Source organism: Cryptotermes secundus, unplaced genomic scaffold (genome assembly GCF_002891405.2).
Source record: "Cryptotermes secundus unplaced genomic scaffold, Csec_1.0 scaffold19, whole genome shotgun sequence".
Lineage (NCBI taxonomy): Eukaryota > Metazoa > Arthropoda > Insecta > Blattodea > Kalotermitidae > Cryptotermes > Cryptotermes secundus.
Window position 1 is genome coordinate 797,427 of NW_019729897.1, and position 19,821 is coordinate 817,247.

The 19,821-nt window shown below is 43.1% G+C and overlaps 1 protein-coding gene across 2 annotated transcripts in view; it reads right to left on the reverse strand.

Annotated features, from left to right (window-relative positions):
• Positions 1-19,821, reverse strand: part of LOC111865708 (glutamate synthase [NADH], amyloplastic) — a 141,191-nt gene that overhangs the window by 83,820 nt on the left and 37,550 nt on the right. For both annotated transcript variants that reach the window (XM_023853939.2, XM_023853938.2), the window contains exons 3-4: positions 9,205-9,335; positions 902-1,028 (exon numbers count right to left, since the gene is read on the reverse strand). In XM_023853939.2, the coding sequence (XP_023709707.1) occupies positions 902-1,028; positions 9,205-9,335 (258 nt within the window). The remainder of the gene's footprint in view (positions 1-901; positions 1,029-9,204; positions 9,336-19,821) is intronic.

Below are 19,821 nucleotides of genomic sequence, written 5' to 3' on the forward strand. Positions count from 1 at the left end.
ATTACATCAATTATTTACGTCAGTATTTAAAAAACTCAGGCAAGTTCCTAATTTATATACTAAGTCCTCCGATTGTACATTATATTGTATATTACTGAGCAACTGGAGACAGGTCGTGCTATGCTACAAGCCGGAAGGTCGCGTGTTCAAGTCCCGATTAGGTCATTGGATTTCTTTCAATTGACCTAATCCTTCCAGAAGCACTATGGCCCTGGGGTTCACTCAGCCTCTAACAGAAATAAGCACCAGGAATTAATTAATAATTTTCCTGGGGAGTAAAGCGCGGCCGGCGCGTAAGGCTGACAACCTTACCGCCATCTTTGAGCCGATTGTCTACATAATGTTGGACCCTCAACGTCTCACAACCCTATGGGCCTTCACGGCCTGGTACAGGGATAGCTTTACTTTTTTTTTTTTTTACTGGAGACGGGTCAGAGAGCTTTTAAAATCTGGCTAATAAAAGTGGAATTCCCCAAGGTATATTAGAAAAAAATAAAAAATTCAAAAAATAAATACACCAAATATTAACTTGTAAAATAAAATTTAAACTTAAATTAATTCTCTTATCCTGTTTGCTCTAGGCTTAAACGGAAACTTTCTGCCTCCATGCTCCCACCCGCCTGGAAGAACCGTGGTAGTGACCATTGTTTATGGTGGTAGTATGGCATATACTGTCCAATGAGATTTATGTCTGACGTGAAGTTGGATTTCACAGACAAACTTCTAACTCATGCGGGAATGCTACTCATTCACAAAGAATCGACCATTCTATTTCGTGCAAAGACGAATATGTCCGCTCATGTAATTCGTATAACGTCGACTAATTAGTTCGTGAAGAGAACAGGTGTATTCGTTAATCGAATTTATGGGGAGGAAAGGCTATACAGTCAAGAGTACTCACCTGCAACTGGCATTCCTCTGCGAGCTGGGCGAAAGCAGTCTCGCTCTCCTGGTGGTGCGTCTTGTCCACGTACACAATCCCCGTGGCATACCGACCGAAGGGAGGGAGCTCCGCGTTCTGCTGTTCCCTGCAACAAGGAAACCACAATCAACAACGGTCCTTAAGTCAGAGAACATAGAGTCTAGACTACGGGCTGCACGAATCGGGATTCGATTCGTTGCAGGGGAAAGAGATTTGTCTAGACTGTTCTAGGGCCCACTCAGTCTCCTATCTAATGGGTACCGGGGGCTCTATCCTCAGGGGTAAAGCGACAGTGGCGTTAAGCTTACCACTCACCTCCAGCTAACGCCGAGATTGAGAATGTATGGAGCTGTACCTTCACTCGCCATAAGTCTTCATGGCATGGTGCTTGCTTAAGCACAGGGGCGTCTTATGTTTTATTATTTGTATCACATTTCCCCCACTGGTGGTATTAACCACTCAGAAGGGCAGCATATAGTCTCCCAGATAGCTATCTTCTCTAACGATGGATCAGTAACAAATAAGGCTACGAAATGATGGACCTCCATTTCCTTACGACATTTTCACCCCATTAACCGATGAACGCAACTCAGTGATGCTGAATGAACTTCTGTAAAGCACAGAGCGTCTCAAAGTAAACTACAGCCTTTCATGACCTTAATCACATATTATTTTTGTAGAATGATGATTTTCAAGATAATACAGATATGGAATTGGCATAACAGAAACTATTCATATCTTTAGGGATTCAACCTTCCGTGATAGAACGTCATGTAGTTCGTCGCAAGTAAGCGGACATTTCGGACGAAAATGTCGCCTCCATATTCACCGGCTTTATATCCCAGAAAACATAACTCTTCATAACCACCAACGTGATAACTTCAAATTCAACGTACCCGTTTCATATTTTCTCATACTCATCCTCCTTAAATTTATTCCTTTCCTTTCCCTCGCCTCATCTACCTCCTCTTCTCCATTCCCTCAACTGCCTCCTTTTTTCTCCTTCCGTTTTCCTTGCGTAATTCATTTTCTCCTCTTTATACCCCACTTCTTCCTTTTCTTGTTCTCTTCTGTTCACTGAAATTAGTCTTCTTGACCAGTCTAGAAAACCGAGATAACGGCCGTGGGGATCCGTTCCTCTGACCACGCGACACCCTCTATCCGCTAAAGTTGGCACTAACTTCGCCAACAAGTGGCGGTCGCTCGGTTGGTATAGTTCGCTTGCGGACTACACGCCACAGAGGTTTTTTTTGTCTTCTTGATAATATCTTCTCCCTTACTTTTGATTATTTTCTTTCTCTTCCTTCGCCTTCTTCTCTTCTTTCATCTTCCACTACATCTCTTTCTCCTTATTCTCCTGTCTACTTTCCCTCGCCTCCGCTACCGTCCCCAGTATCCTGATCCATACAATTGTGCTTTCATGGTTTAAGTGGGATAAATGCAGAACAAGCCAATGAGTTAAGCAATTAATAAATGGGCTCGGTACAGTTGGCCAGCTGTTCGAATAAACTAGCCTCCAGGTATGGCGTATACCTCGGAGAAAAAGGAGGAATTCAGGCGTGTTTCGCGGTCACTGCTTGAGCACCCAAATTTTATCAAGTAACAACCCGATGGACTCTTTAATCCGTGTAAGTTCTGAGGTTCAGAATGAATGAAATATGTTCAGGTGTGAACTGAAGGAACCAGCATTCATCCGGACGACAAAACAAGTTGTCGGCCAACCAAGCCAAGGCCAGAGTATCCTACGGCTACCTGTACTACTTGACAGGAAGCGTTACACAACGCTCACACGGTGTAGTGATCAGCGTAATGATCTTGTATTCAAATGGCCCAGGGCTCGACCCTAACCGTCACTACTAATATTAAAATAAAAGTAAGGCACATATCTTGGTAAGCATATTTGATAACTCAATCATCTGAAGATGGGCGTGGGATAAACTCCTGAAGCGTCATGTTTATAAAATACATTATACAACGGAGAATTTCTGATATTTTGTTAGTAAAACCTGAATGATTATTGACGACAAAAGCCTTGTTCATGGCGGAGCCTTACTACTCACCTACAGCCCTAGGACTACCATGAGTTTGTCGTTAAAGATTCACTACTCACATTCAAGGCCCTCGTGTGTATCTGTCACTCACTCTCATGGAGCTGAGCCCTTCTTAAGAAGCTGCCAATTCTGCATCTACTCAAGAACTTCCCAGCATTTTATGGAACCCGAAGGCTCATTACCACGTTCACAAGAGCCCTCCACTGGTTCCTGTTCTGAGCCAGATCAATCGAACCCATATTATCCCATCCTATCTATTTTAATATTGTCCACCCTACGCCTTGGTCTTCCCAGTGGTCTCTTTCCTTCTGACTTTCCCACCAATATCCTATATGCATTCCTCTTCTCCCCCCTCAATACTGCATACTCTGCCCATATCATCCTCCTTGACTTGATAATTATACTTGGCGAAGAGTACAAGTTATGAAGCTCCTCATTACGTGTCCATCTATGTCACATGACAAAAACTGGAAGTGAGGATCTAACGTCTACAAGGTACTGCTGTTCACACTTCAGCCACGGTCACTTCTGGTAAGACGAGAGGAGACCTTGGTATATACTTCACACACACACACACACACACATAATCATATGCAAACATGCATCTAAGACGGTCTAACCAAATTCCATTCACTAATGGGAGACGTGTTTGGGAATCGGTACACGCTGTACGCGTCCTTAGCCTTCACACAGACACGGCTGAGTTGGGACTCAAAGTAGAATCACGCGCACACCCGTTTTCGAAACCAATTAACAGACTGGCATGTTCTGTATTGGGGATTTACACTGAAAATTGCAGCTGGAAATTAATTTTTGTTCATTTCAACTCCTACTTTAAAGGCAGATGTAGACAGCGTCTTCTGGTATTAAAGTTGTCCCAGTAATTAATTAATCAGTTCCCCACGAAGATGTATGGGGAGTGGAGGTGCATCTGCAACCATAGTTCATTCTGGCCAACCTCTTGTATTACGTTAATAATACAGATAATGAAAAACAATTAGACAGAAAAGTTTAAAAGGTAAAGATATTCCTGTAACAGGCCGTGGAGGGCCACAGGGTTAGGAGACGTCGAGACTCCCATATTTTCTAGACAATCGGCTCACAGATGGCGGTAAGGTTGTCAGCCTTACGCGCCGGCCGCCCTTTACCCCCAGGAATATTCCTGGTACTCATTTCTGTCAGAAGCTGAGTCGACCCCAGGGCCCTAGTGCGGCTGGATGGATTAGGTAAATTGAAAAAAAAATCCACATCAGGACTCGAACACGCGACCTTCCGGCTTGTAGCATAGTGCCTCAACCAGCTACGCTACCGCGTGCCCCCCCACATAAGAGTTTAACACGTGTATATATTAATATTGTAACAGCATTTGTTGTATTCGAGAAGTCGACGGAAGTATTTAGACGGGAATGTATTCCACAATCTAATCAGAGGAACTGGTATGTCAATAGTAAGCTGTAGACTGGTGGAAAACGCGTTTTAAAACTCACAGTCCTCCCGTTAAGATCTGAAGCTTACGAAGCTGAAGTGTCGGTTGGTTAAAGACGACCGACGTTTCAGGGAGCATCTCTGTCATCACCTTCAGGATTTGACGTGACGGCATGGGTCGGCTCGTGTCCAATGTCATGTCGCTATACCGACTACGCTTTTCCGGTCCCTACCATATTTATAGGGCTAATCAAAAACATGCAGATCTTTGTCATATCAACGAACATACTATACTCTCGTCAAATTAATTCCATATTATGTAAGATTTGAGGTTTTCACGGCGGTGACTATGAAGAAAGCAGTCTTCTGGGATGTGGCACCGTGTAGATGTGGTAGACTGCTTTCTTCATAATTCCATACTCTACTTAAAACACGCCCAAAATACAGGGTGATTCATATAGAACCGACCCGACGAAATGAGCTGTAATATAAAATATACCATACAGATATTAAAGTAATTGACATATCTTATCTTGGATTGTGTGCCGTGATCAGAGCAGATGTTGAAAGTGTCCGCCGTTTTCAAGTAGGCATTAGAAACACTCGCTGTTCAATAGTGTACTCCATGACTGTCGCCTGCCCACTGTAGAGACACGTTTCGGCATTGTCCTTGACCTTGCATCATAAGGGCTGCCACTTGCCGGATCAGCACGGCCAACGGATTATTATGTCGTAATTGTGAGCGGTTATATGCATCACCTGCGGAATTATTAGCAAATTCATCGGGCCGGTTCTATACGATTCACCCTGTATTTTACTCGTAAATGTAATTGTTTATTTTACATTTTTATAATCCATTAAAATACAAGTANTTTTTACCCGTAAGTGTAATTGTTTATTTTACATTTTTATAATCCATTAAAATACAAGTATTTAAAATTTCACTAGCCCTTTGTATTTTCCTCTAATCGCATCGCAGACGCAGTTCGTTAACATGGCGTGCAAGTTATCGGTATAGTGCAGCTTCTGTTACACAAAAGCCGTTTGGATATGCAGCCACAGCAAAAAGGTCTGAATGATCTTTCGGCTTCCAATAATCATCGAAGTATCAGAACTAAAGCTGGGGAACATCTGATAGCATTATGGCTCGTGTCACTGTACAGCATACACGTCGATCCTGCTTCGGTTACGTGAGGTCTGGGTCGAACAGCTGAGAACTTCTGGACGGATGGCTGAAGTCTTTCAAAGCCGTCCTGTACCTCCAATGTAAGTGCCATTCAAATTTCGGAACAAAGGTTTAAGAATACATAATTCCAGAAATGTTATCGAACTACAACATATGTCACTCGTACTTTAATCGTCTCTTCTCGGGTAGAAACAAGAATCTAATACTATTAAGCTATGAAAATTTTTGATCGCCTCTGTGGTCTAGTGGTCAAAGTTCCTGAATACAGATCCAGAGGTCCCGGGTTCAACTCCCGGCGCTACCAAATTTTCTGAGAAGTAGTGGGTCTGGAACGGAGTTCACTCAGCCTCATGAGGATAACTGAGGAGCTATTTCAAGGAAATAGCTGCTCCGGTCTATAAAACCGATATCAACGGCCGTGGGGATCCGATGCACTGACTATGTGACACCCTCTATCCGCAAAAGTTGGCACTAACTTCGCCGGCAAGCGGCGGTCGCTCGGTCGGTATAGTTCGCTCGCGAACTACAGGCCACGGAGTTTTTCATTAAAAAATTTTACTTTACTTATATGTTCTGCGTCATGAAATTATTAGCGAAAATAACGGGAAAGCCTACAAATGTAGATTCAATTTTAATGCAAAGGGTGTGTTACTGTCATGTTAGTCAAACACGAAATGAAACGAAAATAACAAAACGATCTTCTGGGTTGTAACACGATGTAGTTTGGAAATAGCTCAGTTTGCGGCTTCCTTTCGCCGGTTTCTTGCTTGGCTTACTCTTCAAGATTGAACATAGGTGTGACATATTTATGTGAAACGTCGGACACCTCTCAACAACACGGCATTAAGCTCAGAAGGCCGTACTCTTCATAGCCATCGTGGTGAGGACTTCAGATCCAACAAATGACAGTGAAAACTATATACAACTCTGCTTGTTGGATGATGGGATATTCCGTGCAAGGTTGGGGCTTGGTGTAGACATTTCCGTTTTCACCCTCGCATCGTTGCAAAGCGCACAAATTTTGCATTGTCAAAACTTGTTAGGTCCTTCAGAACCTTTGTTTCACAATGCAGCATCTGGGGGTACGTTCAACCGTTGTTCAGAATAGCTCTGCTAGGGCTTCACAAGATGAGTCGACTCCATGGCTACAGTGCGGCTGGAAGGATTAGGTCAACTGAAGAATCCAATGACCTCATCGGGAATCGAAACCACGACTTTCCAGCTTGTAGCACAGTCTCAGCCAATTACGAAGAGACAAAAATCAAACTCCGTTGCTTGTAGTACGCATGCGAACTATACCGACCGAGCGACCGCCGCTTGTCGGCGAAGTTCTGCCAACTTTAGCAGTTAGAGGATCTCGCGTGGTCAGCGCAACGGATCCCCACGGCCGTGAATCTCAGTTTTCTAGACTGAAGCCGCTATTTTCTTGAAATAGCTCCTCAATTACCCTCACGAGGCTGAATAGACCCCGGTCCAGACCTACTACTTCTCAGAAAACCTGGTAGCGCCAGGAATCGAAACCAGGACACCGAATATAGTCCTGTACATTTTAATCAGTTGAAGCATCAGAGATGCTAAACTCCATTAATCATCTATCTCTATATCATTACACGTCACCAGTTAGCCGTCAATAAAGCAAGAACTCGAAGGGAGATTCACTGGTTCCGGTCACGGAGAGAGCATTCCAAGTTCATTATCACTGTCATGATATCTTCCCGTGAAGTACCATAGCTGAACGCTGTCAAAACTCTAGGATCGACACCACGTGACGAAAGCAACTACAAAGAAATGAAGTTACGGGAATTATGAATAAAAAAACGACGCAAGAACACAGAAACGACCTTCAGTTAGTGCCGTCACTCGTATTAAATACAGGCCTACAAAGTCACATTAAGATACAAAGTACAAGAACATAGTTTAACGTGCTCGTTAGCGCGAAGGCAAAGAGCACTGTACGCGTATATTGTACTTTGTTGTTCTCATAACTGCTGCGACCTCGTCACTTACAAACCTTGCTGTTTTATTTGTTCATTCTTTATCTTTGGTGAAGATAGGCAAGGAACTGTTCGTAGTGCGGCCTGCGTGTTTGCTTCCTGCAGTTCAAAGAGCAATGTCTCACAACTTGATAACGTGGAAAATCGGCAATGGATATCACAATGTGTTCCAGTCGGGAAAAGGGAAACTGGGAGGGTACTTCCTATGTGTTATTTAACGACGCTTTAAGTTTCGAGACAATACAGTGTCGGATGGTAGAATGACTGAACGAATTGGAAGAGATTACGTAGTGGCAATGGCACAAACGAGGGATTATTCCGGCATTTGCCGAGGCTAAGGAGAACCACGAAAAGTCTGTCATAATAGCCAGTCAGCAGGCAGAGACTGGGCATGTACTGCTATACAATTATATAAAAACGTAAAGGTATCCCTGTAACAGGCCTTGGAGGCCCATAGGGTTGTGAGATGTTGAGGTTCCCACATTTTCCAGACAATCAGCTCACAGATGGCGGTAAGGTTGTCAGACCTACGCGTCGGCCGCCCTTTACCCCCAAGAATATTCCTGGTACTCATTTCTGTTAGAGGTTGAATCGACCCCAGGTCCATAGTGAGGCTGGAAGGCTTAGGTAAATTGAAAATATCCACCTCATCGGAATTCGATCACGAGACCTTCCGGTTTGTAGCATAGTGCCTCAACCAACTACGCTAACGCGTGCACCCATACAATTATATAAAATCATAACAAAAATAAACTAATTACCTCCATGGCGCAGGGATGTTCTCGACAAGCTAATAGTGGAAAACAAACAAAGACCGTGGTTTTATTCCGCAAGCGAACTATACCGACCGAGCGCCCGCCGCTTGTCGGCGAAGTTACTGCCAACTTTAGGGGATAGATAGTGTCGCGTGGTCAGCGCAACGAATCCCCACGGCCGTTAATTTCGGCTTTCTAGACCGGAGCCGGTATTTCCTTCAAATAGCTACTAAATTATCCTGAGTGGACCCCGTCCCAGACCAACTATTTCTCAGAATATCTGGTAGTGCCGGGAGTCGAACCCGGGACCTCTGGATCTGTAGCCAGAAACTCTGACCACTAGACCACAGAAGCGGTCTTCGGAAGATACAAGAGATGCATATTACGCCAAACGATGTGTATAATTACAAAATCATATATAAAATAGGTACGTGTATATATATAATGAAACCTTCACTAATTAGGAATTCGCGATAATTCGGACGATTTTTTTTGCGCGTTTAACTTGTACTGCCTAAAGACACGTGTGAGGTGCAGTCTATAACTTCCCTGAACATATTTTAAATACAAAACCATGGATTCCGTAAGTAACGAGCAAGGTGAAGTTATTATTATTGTCCTATGCATTGGCGAGTCACTCAAAATTGGTTCGCCGTTCATGGACAGCAGACCAGGATCGACATCTTACCCAACTCCAACATAAGCAGACACAGAGTTTCCATGACGACAAGATCAGGCACGTTCCTTAAAGAAATTTCTTTCTTTGTGCTCCTTAAATTGCCCCTTTTGGCGAATCGGGACATTTTAAAGAACCCCAATGTGTGCCTACAGACCTCTACTCGCCTGACACACTTTTAAACTTGAGACTTACCTAAGCTCTTGGGCATAAAAAGTATGCGGGATTGCGGTAAGCACCCCTGCACCATCTCCAGTGTCGTTGTCACAAGCGCAGGCGCCACGGTGGTTCATGCGCATAGCCAACCTCTCCGCATCCCGTACGATCTGCAACACAAATGATAAATTTCAAACGAGTTTCAGTTATCATATCAGTCTGTTGTAAAAGGTAAAAAAGTCACAGGGCGTGAAGACCCATAGGGTTGTGAGACGTCGAGGCACCCACATTTTCCCTACACAGTAGACTCACAGATGGCGGTAAGATTGTCAGTCTTAAGCGCCAGCCGCCCTTTCCCCCCACCCCCAGGAAGATTCCTGGTACTCATTTCTGTTAGAGGCTGAGTCGACTCCAGGGCCATAGTGCGGCTAGAACGATTATGTCAATTGAAAAAAATAAATCCACGTCATCAGGACTCGAACCCGCGACCTTCCGGCTTGCAGCACAGTGCCTCAACCAACTAAGCTACAGCGTGCCCCCTCCACTACCTTCATAGTAACGCAGATTACGCCCAATAAGATGAAGAACGGAGAAGATTAACTGCGGCAACACCGTCGGAGTCTAATAATAGACTCGCCCGTGTCACAAACTCGTTATTCAGCATAGTTATGTTAAGTCTCGATACATGAAAAGAACATAAAACGACAACAAGGTTAGCTGTAACAGCCTATTATCTCGAGACAACGTTACAGTAACACGTATCGACGGGTTTCATTTGTACCAAAGGCAGCTTCACATTCATGTACGAACACAAAGGAATTTGCAACTATTTCACATGGCAGCAAGAGCATAATGTTCTCAATACGTGCAATGATATACGCACTTGAATAGGCAGATGCCAGTTCGGTAATCAGTTCTTCTATCAGTTGGCTATTTAGACAGTTGTGAACAAATTCTTTCTGCGCGCTTCGGATCGGAACTTGTTACCGTGATCCCTTTTTATCCAACGAGGATTATGGAGACAGAATGACTTTCTTCCCTCACCAACATTATTACTGCGGAAATTCTTAAGGTAAAATACTTTTATCGCAGTTTTATAGCGGTCACATTGTCGATATATTTTATGTATTAAAATTACAATCTACGTCAGCCCTACGCGCCGGCCGCTCTTTACTCCCCAGGAAAATTATTTAATTAGTTCCTGGTACTCATTTCTGTTAGAGGCTGAGTCGACCCCAGGACCATAGTGCGGCTGGAAGGATTAGGTCAACTGAAAAACATTCAATAACCTCATCGGGACTTGAACCCGCGACTTTCCGGCTTGTAGCAACTACGCTAACGCGTGCCCCCTGCCTTAATCAGAATTAGAAAATTAATTGGATATACTTAGACAGTGATTCCATATCTTAATTTTATCTTGGTTTTTATCACATGTTCGCATACAATTGTTAGCAACAATTCCCCGGCGTAAAACCAATGCTCCTGTGCCGGAGATACCGATTCGAAGCCTTGCCGGAAGCGACTAATCTGAGTTCCGTGGTTTCTTCTTCCTTTTTTCTTTTCCTTTCTACTCTTTACGAGAGGGCACGCGGCAACGTAGATGGTTGAGGCACTATGCTAGGAGGAGGAATGTCACAGGTTCGAATCCCGATGAGGTCACTGAATTTTTCAAGTTATCTAATTCTTCCACTATGGCCCTGGGGTTGACTCAGCCTCTAACAGAAATGAGTACCAGGAATTTTGTTGGGGGGTAAAGTGCGGCCGGCGCGTAAGTCTGACAACCTCTCCGCCACCTGTGAGCCGACTGTCTAGAGAAAATGTGGGAGCCTCAATGTCTCACAATTGTATGCGCATTCACGGCCTGTTACCTTTTTTTACCTTTAGCCTTTATGAGAATGCAGGGTCTTGAAACTAAACTACCATCATTTTTCTTGAAACTCACATTTCATGGCGATTATCTAGCCGAACAGGATATCAGATGCTCAGATGTCCATTTGATCCAGTTACTGTCACTGGCGTTCTAGTCGTCAAATTGCAAACGGCCATCATACAAGACGGAAAACACTGACATATGACCTAAGAATTCGTTTGGGTAACATGCAACTGTCATCAAGTAAATGAAAGAAAGCTATTTCTTCTGGTAAAGACGCTAGTTACCAGATAATGAAGGCATTCAAAGAAATTAGATCAGCGGATTATGACAGCATGTTTTCAGGTGATACAGAATTTTAAAGAAAGAGAAATATACTAAGAACTTACATCATTTCAACTATGACCTATTCAGAAATAAATGAAATAAGGTCGTTTTTAAGCTGCCAAATATGAAGAATTCTGTATACAGACGTTAAACATTCGTTACCGTTGATTCAGAATGCCTCTCAAGCAACTGGTCGATCTGAAAGCAGCCGCATAACACTTTTACATGGTCTATTTAAAGCTCATGATTTTTTAACTATTAGAGGTCCTTCGGCAATTGCTCGCCGCAGTGCATTCTTAGTCATTCTGTGTCTTCCATTAGATATGCACTTAATGCGAAGAAAAACAATTTTCACGTAGGTCTGTAAGGCGAGATCCCTTACAGGTCAAATGGATTTAAGTCTTTAGTTCTCGTTCGAATTTTAATAAAATCCAACGTCAGATTCCACTCAAATCGTTTCACAGACAGGATGCAGTCGGTATGCTTTCTTGGTAGAGATAAGGTAAAATTATCCCTGTGCTTAACTAATTAAGCACTATGCCATGAAGGCGTATGGGGGGTGGATATATAGATCCACATTTTCGTGACCTCGGCACTAGTTGGAGGTGAGTGGTCGGCTTCATGTCCCGGTCGCTTTACCACCGGGAAAAGAGCCCCGGGTACCCATTGTATATTTGGAGGTTGGGTGAAACACAGAGCCGGTCAGAACGATATGGAGAAGTGAAAATTCTTGACCCTACAGGGACTCGAATTCCTACCCCTCGGTCTTTCAGCCTGTAGCCAGTTGCTACTTTAAAGTTGATAGGAGGTTGGGGTTCTTTGTTTAGATCTGCCAGTGAGTTCCTTTCACGGATACTTGGGCTTGCCTTTGGGTCTACTCGAATTTCTTGACAAAGATATTGTCTATCAACTTTTCGAAGGCTCCGCACTGAAACTCATTCTGAGTGAACTCCGAAATTTAGGTCGTGTTAAAATGTTCGTGTAAACAGGGGCTAATAAATCTATAGTCGCGCCGCGGTTTCAGGACCCCCTAGCCCAGCAAGTACAAGCTCTGGCGAAATACTGCAGTGTTGTTGTCAGATCTTCATTTTTTATCTCCAAAGGTCGAAGCGTGCAATCGCAAACTGGCAGCGATCAGAGGACAGTCAAGGACATCTAGGAGCAAAAATATTCGCCACGTAATTCACCTGCAAAGCGCAGAAAATACGCAACTCTCGACCAATGCTGTTTCGAGGCGGAAAGCTCTGATATGAGGGGTCATTAATTCGCGGCGGAACTACAGAGTGAAGAGTAGTGCAGAAGAACGGAGGTTTCGTGTTATCCTGCTTTCACGAAACGTCCTGGAGAATAGCATGACAAACCTACTACCCCCTTGCTGCCCAATGTACCGGCACTGACCTGAGACTAGAACATCCACAGCATACAACATGCCTCGATCGTAAACATTGTCTCATCCAAAGTGGACTTTAGGGACTTCAGCTACGCGTGTCGTAACCTCCCGACTTCAACAGAACCGTCAATAAACGGGGAAAAAGGGCGCTTACAAAGAAATCTTTACAGCTACAAAGCCTTTCGAAGAAGAATGTACAAAAAAAAAACAAACAAAAACTCCGTGGTTTCAGTCCGCAAGGGAACTATACCGACCGAGCGACCACCGCTTGTTGGCGAAGTTAGTGCCAACTTTAGCGGATAGAGGCTGTCGCGTGGTCAGGGCAAAGAATCCCCACGGGCGTTAATCTTGGTTTTCTAGACCGGAGCAGCTACTTTTTCATTCAAGTAGCTCCTCAATTATTTTCACGAGGCTGAGTGAACCCCGTTCCAGACCCAATACTTCTCAGAAAATCTGGTAGTGCCGGGAGTCGAACCCGGGACCTCTGGATCTGTAGCCAGGAACTCTGACCACTAGAACACAGAGGCAGTCGAAGAATGTAATGAGTATGGAAATTGGGTTCTGAGCGCGGAGGATATGAAGATTTCCACCTTCTCAGATATAACGCCGTGTAGTTCGGTGAAAGTTAACGGACGTTTCGGTGGAACATACTGTCTCCATCTACATGTTGAATGATAAGCCAAGCAAGAAACCAACATAAAGCTGGCAGAACTCTGCCGATTTCTTGCACAGCTCACTGTTCAACCCTGAGGAAGGATGCTTTATATTCTTCCGAGGTTAACATGTAGCAGACATCAATACAGAATATTGATATGACGTAAGGTAGGAAATCTTGTAAAAATCGTGCATCTTGTGTTCAGGTAATTTATTGAATTTAAAAAGATAACATGGCGGTCGTCGGAAAGTTCTCTATACTTACCGTTTGCTGGCAATAACTTGAATCTGTAGAACCAGGAATACGAAATTTCGCATGAAAACAGACCATAAACATACCTGCACAGTACTCAGAAGTACTACTAGTAAGTCAATATAAACACGGCAGACCTTAAGTTTACGTACAATAAATTTATCTTAGAGCTTGCACGTCATAAATTTTCTTTAAAAAAACGAATAAAATAATTTATCAATAATAAGTAATAGGCTTAGACCAGTAGTACTGTAAATCTACGCAGTAAGATAGAAGGCTTTATGGATTCTGCTTCGAACTCTGTTAATGAATATATCTCAAAATTGGCCGGCCTCCAAAATTTCATCATCATAAGAAGGATACGTGTCTCGCAGAATCTCAAAACATCTCTCAAAAACTGTAACTCGAATTCCTGGATGTCTCAGACACCACAAGAGAAACCCACTAGACTAAATTCTATAGAAATTTATTTTTCTTTATTAACAATTTTCAACCATGCTAAGCATGGAAAGGCATTAAAAAAAAAAGTAGAAGTATCCCTGTAACAGGCCGTGAAGGCCCATAGGGTTGTGAGATGTTGAGGATCCAACATTTTATAGACAATCGGCTCACAGATGGCGGTAAGGTTGTCAACCTTACGCGCCGGCCGCCCTTTACCCCCAGGAATATTCCTGGTGCTCATTCCTGTTAGAGGCTGAGTCGACCCCAGGGTCATAATGCGGCTGGAAGGATTAGGTAAATTGAAAATATCGACCTCATCGGGATTCGATCCCGCGACCTTCCTGCTTGTAGCATAGTGCATCAACCAACTACGCTACGGCGTGCCCCTAAAGCAAATTTAAACCTTGTGAAAATGGGAAATGCTAATCATAAATTAGGAAGAGACTTGTTACTGCAATAGGAATTATATCAGCAATTAAGTAACAAGTAAATTAAGAACTTACATCTTTTCACACACTCACCACGAAAGATAAGACGCAGAAATAATACGTATTTTAAAATGAATACGGCGAGATGTTGGATGGATTACGCGTTCACACTGATATTTACCGGTCTCAGACATAATGCTGAATATTCAAAATTAATCCTTCTAAAGCAGAGAAATAGCAAGATCTTAGCCAATTTTCCTTTGCCGTATATATCATTAAAGGTTTAGAGTTCTTTACTTCAAGCGATCTGTAGATTCGGCAGCATTCCTCATATGAGGGATCAGTCCATACTTAGAGCACAGAAAGCGCCAAAACATGTCCATTCTGTGCGAGGGACTCGAATTCGCATTCTCAGTGATCAATCGATTGGTTCAAAAACGATCTCACTTTATGCGGCTTCAACATATTATCTTTCATAAATGATGAAGTGCCATCAGCGGTCTGCCTATGTCCGTAAACATGTCACGGACATGACTTTAACATAGGCCTATTCATGAGACAGAGTTCAATGTCTGTACAATAAACAAAGATAAATTTCAACTAGGGAAATATTTTTCTTCATTTTATGGAAACCACATTCTACACATGCACTCCCCCATACGCCTTCATGGCATAGTGCATAATTAGTTAAAGCACAGGAGCAACTTTACCTTTTACATTCTTTATTACGGACCATACACGTCACACAGCTAACGATCCCCAAGGCCCAGCCCTAAACCGAAAGAAGGTATTTCTCATATCGAACGCCAGGTGACAACTTTGTTAAGTCTATATTCCGCTGCTCGCCAATGTTCGGACTCGGTCCACACCCCACATTCACAAATGGCACTGGACTTCAGAAACACTCAATAATTTGAACGTCTGTAGTTACGTAACTCTGTCGTAATGGAAATTTTCAACCATTCTGCTATTATCCTGTAAACTGAGCATAGCGTATGTACGTTTGTTTGTTTCTTAAACTGTTATTGTATTGTAGCATCCTGTTGCACTCTTCTATATTTATTATAAATCTTATTTTACAGTCTTATGTGCAACTATTTATTAACTTAAAAGTCTAAAATTTAAAATTTTAAGGTCACGAAGAAGCACGACGCTCTAACTACAACACACGTGCACATCAGAGGGACCTACACATGCAACAGCAGCAAGAACTGAAAGCAGCAGTTTCCCAATTAGACAGACACCTGATGACAACTATATTGGCCGAAACATGTCGTGACCTTCAACTTTTAAAATTAAAACTTAAAAAAATTTGAACTTTTAACTTAATAAATAGTTGTACATAAGACTGTAAAATAATATTTATAATAAATATAGAAGAGTGCAACAGGATGCTACAATACAATAATACGTACGTAATTAAAAATTAATAAAACCGTTATAAAAGTTCGAAAACCTTGCCGAGCTTCACACTGTCATATGTTAGTGACCAGACAGGGGCTTTGCGTTAATAATTGGGTGTACTGAACGCTTCTAACTTGTAACTACAAATAATTTCAACACTTTCACTAATCTACACACTCTAAAATTCTCTGCTGCAATTCTTCTAGGTCTTCACCAGTTGTTGCTGGGTAGCGGCGTCTAATAATGCAACTCAAGACTCTAGACTTGTAACCGGCTACTCCGGCCTCCGACTCCTGACTGCCTGTCTGTTGGGTAAATTGCTGCTGGCCCTCGACAGCACAATCATGGTTTCGAGTCTCGCTAGTTTCATGACCATACTTCTGTTCTTTCCAACAATTTCACGTGTTTGAAATGGAACCACCTGTTCAACAAGAAGAAGGTTCTGACTGCTACTGGTCACTCCCCCACACACACACACACACACACACACACTTTCTCTCTCTCGCTCTCTCTCTCTCTCTCTCGACTGACTCACCGGACTGGTCGGACGGTCACAATATATGTATTTGTCTCAGTAACACAATTAGCCCCTCCAAAATTATGGACGGTATTATTTTACATTCACGATCTGTGTTACATAAAAACAAAGTTGTCCTTGCTCTTAATTAAGCACCGCGCCATGAGGAAATGTACGAGGGTGGTGTTAAGCCGCGTTCTTATCCCCAGCATGTGGCAGAACTGAGTTGTAAGCTTCACTGTCTGGCAGCTTTATGTCCGGAGAAAGATCAGCCCGGCAGAGCCGGTCTCTATCCATGGCGGAAATCAAAACCCGGTCCTCACGTCCTTAACCTAGTCACTATGCTGATCGAGCTATTCCAGACCTTTGTTGCATAACTGTGATAATTAAATTTTGGTAATTTACATCTAAGTGTCTGGCTAGAGCTGTCACTTGAAAAATCTCCTAAACCCATGCGACACATACAATGATAAACGTGTTGCGAACAATATGAATGTCTTGAGTTGATTACTTAGCGAAACTGTCAGTATTGAGCCTACAGAAAACTGGATAATAGGATGATTAATGAATGTGGAGCAGCTGGCGTAATGCGGATTGGAATGGGAGACCGAAATACTTGGAGTAAACCTGCCCCAGTTCCACTGTGTCCACCACCAATCCCTTATCACTTGAACTTGGATCGAAACCGGGACACCGTGGTGGAAAATTTTGCCGTTGATGATGATGATGATTATTATTATTATTATTATTATTATTATTATTATTATTATTATTATTAGGCCGCGCCATAGCTCAAGCGATTAGCCGCTGGCTTTCCACCGTGGCGGTCCGGGATTTGGGGTGGACAAAGTGGCGCTGGGGCAGGTTTTCTCCGAGTATTTCGGTTTCCCCTGCCAACCTTCATTCCACCAATTGCTCCACAATCACCCTCACCTATCATCTGGGGCTGGTACAATAGGCCAGAAGTGGCCGCAGTCCAAGAGACTTAGTCCCACCTCACTAGCAATAAAAAAATTATTATTGGGGTGGTGGTGGTGGTGGTGGTGGTAGTGGTAGTAGTAGTAGTAGCAGTAGTAGTAGTAGTAGTAGTAGTAGTAGTAGCAGTAGTAGTAGTAGTAGTAGTAGTAGTATCATCACCATTATTATTCTTATTTTGATCTTTATCATTAGCTTAGAGGTACCCTCACTCCCGTCACTTGTCCACGTAAGACTCTCACCCATTCGGGAAATTTCGTCTTTGTCAGTCAGTTCAAATGTAAGGACTAAAACCTAAAACACTTTATCTGTGTGGACCAGAAGCCGGTGTGGTATACCTACAATCAGTTCTGTCCAGCCATTTTGATTTGGTTTAGTTTGAATGATTTTATGAGTTTTTTAAGAAGCCAACGGAACTTTTTCGTGTATCGTCCAGAGTGCTGAGACAGATTCTGATATACCTACATACGTAGTATTCGTATTGCAAGAGTTGCAGCCTGCTGGCTATTCACTGTCACTCGGTTAGTTGGAAATGGGAACATGTCAATGCTTCAGTCAATGAACAGGTTTCCTTTCGCAAGTACCCAGTTCAGTCCACTAGGAGAGCCACTTAGGGCACGAGTAACCGAACCTGTATATGTATTATCACTGCACATGTGCCCGTACTTTCTGGGAATTCTGGTGTAATGACTGACAATCTTCATTTACAACAAAACAGTATAAATTATGCATCCACAGATTTTGAAATTTCTTTCAACCTAATCAATATATTTCGTAATACATAATTTATAACGCGCAGCAGTATCCTTTCCATCAGGCCACAGCGCGTCCTCAGATGGCGAATGGAGAAAACAGCGTTGCAGACAGACGATAAGGAGCATTCCAGTAGCTCTGGAGACAGGCGGGGCATCAACAGCTGTACGTAAGAAACATGGATGTTTCAAAATATTATTGGGCTTCGTAGAGTGGGCTTTTGTTGACACGGCAATAAACCTTAAGGGTCCCGCGCATGAAAAGTGGGCAAGTTTTGAGCAACTGAATGAGTATTAGTTTCGCAAGTTTTGAGCAACTGAATGAGTATTAGCTTCTTAAGGACTCTGCTCCATTCGCTCTAACATATATACAATTCCTACGAGTAAGGTTGCCAGTCACAGCGGCCGCGCGATCTAAGGCACAAAATGTCTTAGCCCGCTCGAACAAGGGATCGAGGGTTCGAATTCCACTGTAGGTATTAACGTCTATGTTTATTCTGTGTCTGTTGTCTTGTCTAGGTAGCGGCCTTGTGGCAGGGCTTATAACCAGTCCAGGGCGTCCTACCAACTGTCTACAAAATACATAGCTCCAGATTAATTCTGACATAAGAGGTCAGAGTCTCTAATCCGTCAAGGTGGTAGTAGAAGAAGAAAAGGAGGCGGAGGAGGAGGAGAGCTGTGGTCCTTATCGAACAATTTGGAAATAGTTTTGGAAGGCACATTTTATTAAGGGTTTTAAATGTAATATCTAATAAAACACAATTCGGTTAAAGAAACCAATCTATTTTAAAGTACTGTCACTTGGCATTTCCAAGATAATGGGCTCTCAGGAACACTTGCGACAAGTACCCAAGTTTTCTGCATGCTCCCACAGGAAAATAAGCACGATAAACATAAACAAGTCGAAATAATTAGACTACGAAAAAGAGTCAGCATATAGGTCACAAATGGATATAAAACGCAAAAAAATGTGACATTCGAACCTGGAAAAAAGTTATTTCTCGATATATCCTCCACCAACATTGATACACCTGTCCCACCGCTCTACCAATGCGTCGAAACCCACAGCATAGAAGTCTTTTGATTGTTGCCTTAGCCACTTCCGCGCCTCCGTTTCAACCTCTTCGTCATCAGCGAAACGTCTGCCTCGTTTCTCGACCCACTTATGAACAGCTTTACGCGACAAACACTTCCCATCATAAACAGAAAAATTTCTTTATGAATATCTTCTGCATTGAGTCCTTCTGCCCACAAGAAACGCACAACAGAAAGGTGCTCTTCGGTGTTACACTCTTCAAGGACGGTCGCCATTTTGACTACGGCAACCAGCCGTAGTCATGCGCATGCGCGTCTGCTACCTAGACTGTCATGAAGCTGGACTGTGCTGCTACCTAGGGATACTAGTAGAAGAGCTATTACGTCCATTACAGCTGTTTTACTTCCATTTGTGATCCGCTTACTTTCTTTTTCATCTTCTGGAATATAACCCAGTGTAGCCCGTCGAAAGTCAACTGACATTTCGGAGGAACATAGCATCTCCATATTCAGGGTCGAATAACCCGAGCAAGATACCAGCCTGAAAGTAGGTGGCAAGGCCAGTAATTGCCACCTACTTTCACACTGGTATCTTGTTCGACTTATTCAA